Here is a 10674-nt window from a genome sequence, read left to right on the forward strand (position 1 = left end):
TTTCAGTGTCTCCATGTGCAAAACTGATAGAGACAAACCCCAAGAGACTTGCAGCTGGAACTGCAGCAAAAGGCGGCGCTACAAAGTATTAACGCAAGGGGGCCGAATAATATTGCACGCCCCACTTTTCAGTTTTTTATTTGTTAAAAAAGTTTGACACATCCAATAAATTTCATTCCACTTCATGATTGTGTCCCACTTGTTGTTGATTCTTCACAAAACATTAAAATTTAATATCTTTATGTTTGAAGCCTGAAATGTGGCAAAAGGTTGAAAAGTTCAAGGGGGCCGAATACTTTCGCAAGGCACTTTATCCACTGTATGTATGTATGTATGTATGTATGTATGTATGTATGTATGTATGTATGTATGTATGTATGTATGTATGTATGTATGTATGTATGTATGTATGTATGTATGTATGTATGTATGTATGTCTGTATGTCTGTCTGTCTGTCTGTCTGTGTATATATATATATATATATGAGGGCTGCAACTATCTATCTAACGTTTATTTCAATAATCAATTAATCACCCGATTATTTTTCCCGGTTAATCTTTGTTTTTTTGTTTGTTTGGTTTTTTGTTTTGTTTTGTTTTTTGTTGTTTTTTTTTTTTGGGGGGGGGGGGGGGGGTAATTTCCATCCATTTATTCCAAAATAGAACATTTGACTGACATATTAATTCGCACAAAAAACAGGTTGCTATTTGACTATTCTGTTAGTAAAATATTGAATTAAAAAAAATAAAAGTTGGTCAAATAGCTTAAAAAATAATGTACACAAAAATATATACAAATGTATCTTTATACCTGCACAATATGTAACTACTTAGTAAAATGTGTCCTTGAGGGAAGAGTGTAACCTGGATTAAAAGTGTTGATTATTGTAACCTGGATTAAAAGTGTGGATTATTGTAACCTGGATTAAAAGTGGGGGTTTTTTTTGCTTTGTTTTGTTTTTTTGAATGTCCAGAGGACCAGATTTAACTTTTTTGGATAATCATTAGATTATTATCTTTGTGTTATATTTATTTACAAATCACATTTAAACACTGCTTGTACCAATTAAATGAAATAAAAAGTAACACACGTTCTCTATCACCGTCATTAATCAGCTAACAAGCAGCAGCTTCAGCTACAGACAGACTGACGTTACGTTTTCTCACTTGGAAACAGAACATCGGATATTGTAGAGACTCACCTGCAACACATGGGACTGACACATGTACAGTATCTGCTGCTGCTGAGCTCCCTTGACTCGGACATGTTTACGTTTCATCTCCGTGGTTCTCCCGTGTTGTGTCGTCACTTTTTCAAAGCTGCATGTTTCTCAGTTTTTATCTTTGTGAGAGCTCCCACACTTTGGAGGACTTGGGTCGAACAGTTTTCGCTGCGTCGGTCATTTGTAAAATTTATTTAAATTCCTTTGTAAACACCACTGCTCTGCTTCCGCCTTCCCCCTTGCTCTGTTCAATTCGTGCTGCAGGGTTTTTTTTTTTTCAAACTTTATTCAGTCAGCCAGCATTGACAATGAACTGCAGGTGAATAAAACGTTGGTTACTACTGTAACCCCAGATTCTATGAGTATAGGTGTAGCCCTTTAAGAGCTGTCGCTGGTGGGTTTTATCCCGTCATGCAAAGCATCGCACTGAAAAATTTAGTCCATGCCCACCTGTTGTGTGGGTCCCACCTGGTCCGTATAAATTACATTAAGAGCGGGCAATCGGCTCCCAAATAGCTTTTTCTTCTGCCATTTAGGAGCCAGTGAGGCCCGACGCTTAAAGGGCTACGCCTATACTCATAGAATCTGGGGTTACAGTACGTAACCAACGTACTATTTCGTATAGGCTTCGCCCTTTAAGGCTGTCGCTGGTGGGTTAAAGGCGAAGCACGATGTAGTCTCCGCCTCACTGGGTCCATTCGAACACAATATGAAGCGCCCACTTGCCAAAAAAAACATCTTGTCACTTAGCTCTCCATGTGCGTGAATACGCGTTGCGTAATTATGCGCACCATGCACAGACACGCACTGCGTAGTTCATGCGTTCCGAATGCGTGAACGCCCTGGAAAAGTTTTCAACGGGAGAGAGGAGAGGCTGAAAAAGGCCGTGAACAGAGCGGATCCACGGCTCTACAACATGAACAGATTAATAATAAATGAACTGATTATTAATCAAATGAACTGATTGATGACATAAGTCATGAACTGATTAGTGACAATAGGACAAGAACAACAGTCACAACCTGTGACTGATAACAGTAAAAGACTGAAGCGGATAAAGATAATGGATGGACGTCAGTCAAATAAACAGAAAGTTGTAACTGAACTAATTTGGCAATTTTTTTTATGCAATCACTGTTCAAGTTTTAGGATTTATTGGAGATTTTACCACAGATTGTTCAACATAATGTAAATTTTGAGCTGTCTAAATTTTTCCCAAGATCTTTTGCACCTGTTACATAATTTATACAAAGTACATCAAACTAGTAATTGTCTTCTTTCACTCATCGTTTCTCACTGTTATTGAACAAGTGACTGTTTTTTTTGTTTAGGTTTTTTTTTTTTTTTTTTTTTTTTGCACAATGTTTTTTGAGGGTTACTTTCTACTTTGCATCTCTGCCTGTTTTTTTCTTTTCAAGCTGTGGTGACCCTGTTGAACCAAAAGCAACAGCTTCAACATTGTTTTTTTTGTTTGTTTGTTTGTTTTTTATCACATTTTATTTTTATTGGCTAAAGGTGGTTCCAAATATTCTGTTGTGTTTTATGAGAACACTGATGTATGTTGGAGTCTTTTGTTCTACCGCACACGTCACGGCAGCAGAGCCAAGCTGCAGGTGACGCGCTGTGCGGAGCCGCAGCTGCTGCTCGTGCCTCCTCTGTCCGGCTGCGGGACTCTCTGTGACCGCATCAGCCCCGCACATCTCCTGCTTCACCACCGGAGGGAACATGATGTCGACGACAGCCGATCCGCCGCAATGAGCGCCTCCTTCCCCAAATCTGAATCCACCACCTCCTTGTTGAAATCCTCCGCGGCGGCGAGGAGACCTCCGCGCCTCCCTGAGCCCGCCTCAGGGGTCCGGAGGGGTCCGCATCCCCACCAGCACCACCACCGTCCCGCCGCGCTGCAGACCACCAGTAAACCTGGCGAGGCTTCCTGGTCGGCTGAGGGCGACGTCAGTGCGCGGAGACCCCTGTGCCACCCCTCCCTCGTCGGGAGTCCGGAGAACATCGCAGCCACCCGGGGCAAGTCCAAGTCCCAGCACCGCGTCCCCCCCTGCCCAGTCCCCGGTCCGCCTGCGTGCAACGGAGAGGCAGGCCGAGGAGGCGCGAGCGAGCGCTGCAGGACATCCAAACCCACGCACCACCACCACCACCACCACCACCACCGCAAGAAGCACCGAGACGACCGCCCGCCCGCTGCAGCACCGGCCGAGCCCGGGCACCACCGGGGGTGTCACAGCCCCAGGGGGCGCTCCCTGTCGGACAGCAATGACGACAGGACCCCCCTCTGTGAGCCGAGGGACCGTGGGGGCAGTTCGGCCAGTGGTGCTGGCGGGGGTCCGGTCAGCAGTCCATCCCCTTCTTCCTGCTCCCCTGTCCCCCCATCCAGCAGGTCGTCCCGCCGCTCGCGGAGGTCCAGCGCTTCTTCCTCCGTGTCCGACATCAACTTAAGGACCATCCTCCACTCACTCTTTGGACAGGTAAAACCGGCTCCATGTTGGGTGGTGTCAAATAAAACCTTCATCTGAATGAAAATAAGTGGCAGTGAAGGATGGAGTTAGTAAAAGGTGGGGGGGTGAGGTTTCAACAGGAAGGTCAAATTTATTCTAGCTTTTATTTGGTGATGAGTTCTGCAGCTCCATAATGGTTGGGAGGTCATGATACCTCCAGGTAAAATGATGTCAACCCGTTTCAAAATTCAGCTGTTTGTGAAATTCAGTGAACAGAGGCTGAAGTCCTGTGGAGATGTCCTTGACTTTCAACTTTGTAAAACAAATTTACAAAAATGCATTAGCCAATAAATGGCAAGCTGTTTTTCCAGTGAGCTGCCACTTTACTTCCTGGAACCACCTTACTGCAAACACAAAATATAACATCAAACAAAAACAAAGTTATCATGAATCATATCAAGTTTAAAGGAGGTTACTCAGTTTGTTACGTAGTCAACGTAAACAAAGAGGTTTTGGTTGAATTCACAAAAAACCCACATGGACGCTTGAGTCACATGACCATGGGCATAATCTGTAGGTAAACATCTATATGGGAATAGGACAAGAGGACAATAGAGACACTGTTTTTGTGGAGGGAACACATTAATCATTGATAGTCAGGAAAAATTGTTTTTCTTTATGATTTTTTTAATGGTCTTTATGACAATGCTTATAAAATGCAGAGGGCAACTCTCTGGAACGTTCTGACAGGCTTTTAGAGTGACAACCTCAAACTTAAATTTAAATCATTCACGAAAGCTGTTGGCTGATGAAGGCTTCCAACATCTGTCTTCAGGAATTTATCCAGCTGTAGTTTCTTATTAATGCACTAGTGAAGACAGAAATACATCCGCGACCTCTTCGATCAACATCAGTACTGAACAGAAGGGGAAAAGCTCCTGCTACGTACACATTGCTTATGTAATCTGTAAATACAGCTCTATACCTCCTACAGACACCTCAATCAGGCAGCTCTTTCTGATTGAAGTGGATGTGCTGGAGCAAATACAATGCTCCAGGTGGAAATCTCTGATGTGCTAAAGCCTCTTTGGTCAAAGACATTATATTTACAGTCCTGCATCATTCACTGATTAACGCTGCATAGATTGTGTTTTTGTGATTATTGATGCTCCCGCTGCTGATGGAGGCTCTATTTTGAGCTACAGATGTTTTATACGAAAGGAAAAGAGAGCAGCTTCATGCACGGCATGGCTTCTTATCAGCGCTGTCGTTTTGCATAAATTTAGTCTCTGCAAAAGCAGCCGGCTTTAGCAGCACAGCTTAAACTGCTGATTTAAAATGTTTGTCAGGTGCGTTCCACAGAGGTCAGAATTTATTTGCTTCCATGTATGGCGTTGAGATTTTTTATCCCGCTGTGATTTGCATGTGCCGTTGAAATAAAACACCACAGAGGAGGCGCAAAAATAAAATCCATTGTGGACCTGAGAGAAACATACTTCTAATAACACAAATCACCAGAACCTGAAGATGAAGGTGAGGAGTTCAGTGACGGGGAGAAAAGTAACGGTTGCGTTGTGAACATAGAGAAAACACTGATGCGGCTGCAGGCACAAATACAGCTGAAGACGATGTTTGAAACCTCGCTTGAGGGAAACCACGTCCAAACATTTTTTTTTCTTCGCGTACATATACATTTATAAACGTTCTTGCACATATAAATGTTATTGCAATAGATCAGTGGTGTGTTTATGTGTTTCTGTCTGATGTCATGTGGTGCTAGAGGTCAGAGTAACCTTGTCGTCGCCTGCAGAGAGCAGAGGATGACGTGCGTGGCACTGAGGTGTATGGGGGGGTGCACGTGCAGAAAACATTACTCGAGCTGCATACAAATTCAAATGCACAATCCAGGTTACAAAATGACAAAGTGCTGTCTTGAGAAGGAGAGTGCATGTGAGAAGGATAACAGAAACGTGGAAACAGCTCATGACAGACTGTTCTGTAAAATATGCCTTGTCCAGATTTTCTTAGTTATTAAAGGTAGAAGAGTGTCTCGTGCACATTTATTATTGGTGTATTATTCTCCTGAGGCCTTTTTGCCCATCTTTTGTCGGCGTTTGTGTCATTGTTTTTAACAAAATCTTCAAGGATTCAAGATTCTTTATTTGTCGTTCGCACCACATGTGGTGCATGTGGTGGAACGAAATTGTGTACACAAGGTCCCAATTACATCCAACAGAAGTATTAAAATATAAAAGAAAAACAGTAATAAGATCTAAGATATGAACTAAGAATAACGTTCATTTTTCATTCATTCAACCTTTATTTAGACAGGTAAATCCCATTGAGCCTCGAGGACTCATTTACAAGAGAGACCTGATTTCAACAAAGAATGATGACAACAGCGACAACAATAGACCGTTATAAAAAAGGCATACAGTTGATTATTATTATTATTTTTTTACAAATAAGATGGCAAAAAGAGTAACAAAAACTGCTAGATTATAAGGTGAATGTAGAAAACTAAAAACAGGAACATGTCTGCATTGGTCCTTGCCAGGAGTCCAACAGATTTTTAAAGCTACTTAGAGAGGTCAAGGTCGAGGTAATTAAAAACACACTAAGCACTAATAGAACAAAAACAATACGTCGAACAGCAGCACGAACATGAGTCTGTGAGCAGATGAGTACGGATGAACACATCAACATGAAACAGATCAGCAGCAACATGAAACAGATCAGCAGCAACATGATGTGATTTTTCACAGTGATTATTCTGGTTAGAGATTCATGAGTCTAACAGCCTCAGGGTAGAAGCTGTTCCTCAGTCTAGTGGTTCTACACTTAATGCTCCTCAACCTCCTTCCTGAGGGGAGTGGGGCAAAAAGTACTGTTCAGCGATTTATGCATTTATGAATAATGTGAAAATAGTTACAATAAATTCATAAATAAAGAAAAAAAAAGTAACCAAAATAATAATGATACTTAAACTGGCCTTGGGACAAAGTATGTTTCCTTTAACTTCACATTTTCTTGTTCAACCTGCAGTCACTGCAGATGAGTGATTGTCAGTTTCTGTAAGATTTCTGCAACTGGAGCAGGTATTTCTGTTTACTGGTTAACTTCCTCAGCTGTCTCACATTTTAAGGATCAATCCTACTCCTTGTTTCAGCTCTTTCATAGATCAGATTCATAGAAGAACTTCTAAAGAGAACATTTTGTTTTTAGCTTTTGTTTTGGGCCGTTATCTTGTTACAGGCTCATGATCTTTAATTGAGACCAGACTTTTTGACAACTGGGAGTAGGTTTCGCTTCAGATACTTCATATTTCATTGTACCCAGACCACATTCAAGACAACCTGTGTCAGGTGCAGCTACAACCAAGAACAAAAGAGAATCTTCTTGTTTGACAGCAAATATAACACTGTTTCTTAGAAACCTTCAGTTTTAAAACAAGAGCTGACGTAACTTACCTAAAGAGCCATAAAATACAGCTAGACAATCAGTGTTTGCCCCCTACAAACACCTATTCTCCAGAAACGCCCACTTTTGGTCTGCAGAGAACCCCTTCTCGTTTGATGTCGAACTTGGTCTGTTGGGGGAAAAAACACGTGAATCATGGGACAGATTTTACTTAAACTTTAAGAAAGTAATCACTGGATGTACATTTACCACTGAATAATGATTTGAGTCAACCCAGTGCAACAATAGAAAACACAAAAATAGCTTTAATTCTATGAATTTTACAGATGTTGAGCTAAACTTTGGTATGACGACAGCTAAGAGTCATTCACGACATGAAGTTCTATTCATTTCACAATATATTTGCTTACAACTTTGATATGAACTTATTGAAGTCAACACTGTTTGTCTGTTAGCAAAATATCTAACAAACACTGCATAGATTTTAATGAAACTCTCAGGAAACACTCATCGGATGTACCTCTACAACTGATCAACACAAAAATGGCTATAGCTCAGTGACATGGCTTCCTCTGAGGAACACCAGGCTCTTAATTTATCCTCGTGTTTTCAGTGCCAGTGCTGTGCTGACATGTCAGAAGTGTTTACTGAATAGTCCAGTTTGCTTGTTGTGACAGATGGAAGAAATGTATTTAAGAAATCTCTTTTCCTTTATTAGGCATCATGCTGTTTCCTTCCACATCCCTCCCTCATATGCTTTCTCTCTCTGTCATCCCCCGCCACCCCCTCGTTTCACTCTCCCTCACTCCTTGCTACTTTTAATATCACTCTCTCAGATAATTCTCCAGATAGGTACTGTTTTTCTTCGGCTCAGGTTAGCACCCCAGTCTTCATGGGTCTGGCTAAAAGCAGAGTTTGCATGCCTCTCACAACTCAACCTGCAAGCATAACGAAGAAAAGGTACTCATGGTCCTATTTAATGCCTTTTTTCTCTTTTGGGATGGGAAACTGTTTGGACTGGCCTCTAAGAGCGGTAAGACCACATGTTGGACAAGTGCATTTACATTTCTGACTCTGTTGTTTGACTGATTTTATGTTGCATTGGAAAATAACAACTATAAATATTGCTAATCATTAATAAGATTCATAAATGTTGTGATTGCTGTACAGTTTCTACTTTTATTGCGTTAAAATAACAAACTTTACTTGAACAGCAAACGTTCCTTTTGAATCAACACATTTAAATCTAATCATGATATGAATATGACTCTAGCAATGTTAGGTTTAGATTATTGAGCTCTGGTTTAACTTCCACCCATTTTTTACAGTTGTATTTAATTAGATGCCTGTTTAAGGGGGTTTTAGAACTTTACTGTGCAGTTAAGGTAATGTTCTAATAAGCACCAAATGTCACAAAGAAGAAAAAGTTCCCTGTTCGCCTGTTCCCTGGTTGTTCAGCTTGTATTCTCCCTGCCTCGGAGTTTGTTTACTCTCCCTGTGACAGTGTATAGGTGCAAGGTGCCAGTCTGTGCAAGTGGCAAGTAAACTGTTATGAATAATGAGCGGAAAGTTGGCAACATGTTGCTTTATAGATGTATTTAGGCCACCTTCCTGGCAGGTTGTTATATGATGACATGTTTATATACGCACATGTAGGACGTAGCTGTTACTCTGGTTGAACAGTGAACACAGTCGTGTCTCAGAATTTAATAGAATGGTGTGTTTTTTAAATATAAAGTCCTAAATAATCTTACAAATCCCCTCTCCACTTCTCTTCATTGCTCTCTGCTCTGTCTCTGCGTGCCGATGGAAAGATGCTCCAGGATGTTGAGAGGAGACTCAGACTTGTGCTGTCATGTGAGGAGAGTGGCCAATCAGGGTATCTTGAGCCTTATCAGGACTCCATTGTTTCCATGACTCAAAACTGCGTTGTCGTGAGCAACATGTTGGGACAGACCTGTGTCTTCTTGAGTAAAGGCATGGCAAAGAGCAGGCAGGCTGTACGTAAGTCTGAACAAACACGCTTCTTGCCTCTGCTTCTATTAGAAAAGATAGAATTCTGTTGTCATCAAAAAAAAAAAACTGAGGAAAATGAAGAGATTTTGTCAGATGTACTATTAAATGTGTGTGTGTTTTATCAAAAGTGAAGCCAAAATGCTAAATATTGTATGAAAATGTAGGTGCGCCCCACTTTAAGTGTACCTCACCTCTAGCAGCAAAACCTGAACTTGTTTCTTTCTGCACAACATTACTACCAGCAGTCTATCACAGATGTGTGGAGGACACATCTCATTCAGTTTGAGGTCTGGAGTTTGATTGTGTTTCTGGAAAACTTTAAGCCATTTTTCCAACTTTTCCCGTTTTGATTTCTTGCTGCGTTTGGGATCATTACTCTGCTGCGATAGGCCTGTCGCAATAAACAATTAATCAATTAATCGCATGATAAATTAAAATGATCAACCTCATTTTCATTTATCCGTTTTATTGTTTCTTCGTGTTTCTCTTTTTCTACTGAAGACACTGGATGACAAAAGGTTCAACTCCGGTGCTCTGCACTTACCCCTACTTTTCTCTTTAAAATCTGTTATAACCGCCCAAACCCAAACCATCACACCTCCACCACTGTACCTGACATCTGGTATGATGTTTCTGCTGATGCTGTTTGGTTTACCACCATCGTGCAGCAGTACATAATGGCCAAACATCTCACCTTTGGTCTTGTTTCTCCAATGGCCATTGTCCCAGAAGGGTCAATGGTTCTTGTGAGATGAACTTGTTGGAACGTCCTGAGAATTATTACTATAGCATTATAATGGTCTTGAATCCAACAAATTTAAGTCAGGTATTCTGGATGGTTTATTTTTTGTTGTTGAAATGTTTCATATTTCATCCAAAGGGCTTCATCAGTCCAAGGAGCCACAACAACTCAGTCCCACAAGTGGCTCACACACATAATGGACCAACCACTTTTATGGTGATAAGATGGTTTCTGGAGTCCGTCCTCTCCCCCGTTGACTCCTCTGAGACAGCCATAACCAAAGTGGTTCAGAACATCAAAGTTCATGCTCAATAATCCAGGTAAAAAATCCAACAAATTTAAGTCAAGTCCTCTGGATGATTTCTTTGCTTTTGGACTTTGATGGATTTTTTACCTGGATTATTGAGCATGAACTTTGATCTTTGAATGGTCTTGAATGTTTTCCTTTTGAAAAAATTATTTTTCTGCTTACAATGATGGACTCCAAATTGTTTAGAAATGGTTTCATATCCCCTCTCAGACTGATAGGCAGGAATATTTACTTCTCTAAGATCATGCCTAATCTTTTTTCCATTTGTGTTCGCACACCTAAATGCAGCAAACAAGCAAATCTGTTTTAATACAGGTTCTTAAACTTACTGAAGATAGCATAATTAGGTGCATTTGATTAACTAAATCGTGGTCAATTCATATAAATTTTTAATGTTATTTATGTTACATACAATAGATGTGGTGCTTCCATATTTTTGAGTAGTTTTAATGAAATGAATAGTGTGAAATATATCACGTTTGTTTGTTTTTTGAGAATTTGAAGACAAGATCA

General features: G+C 40.7%; 1 protein-coding gene across 1 annotated transcript; it reads left to right on the forward strand.

The window, feature by feature from the left end:
- Positions 1-2780: 2780 nt before the first annotated feature.
- On the forward strand, positions 2781-3386 carry cabp1a (calcium binding protein 1a; the record flags this gene model as incomplete). Its single annotated transcript, XM_037681232.1, is given in 1 exon segment — positions 2781-3386. A coding segment is annotated over 1 exon segment (409 nt), but the record flags the coding sequence as incomplete, so codon positions are not given.
- Between the last annotated feature and the right edge of the window lie 7288 nt (positions 3387-10674).

Source organism: Nematolebias whitei, chromosome 8 (assembly GCF_014905685.2).
Source record: "Nematolebias whitei isolate Nwh7 chromosome 8, NemWhi1, whole genome shotgun sequence".
NCBI lineage: Eukaryota > Metazoa > Chordata > Actinopteri > Cyprinodontiformes > Rivulidae > Nematolebias > Nematolebias whitei.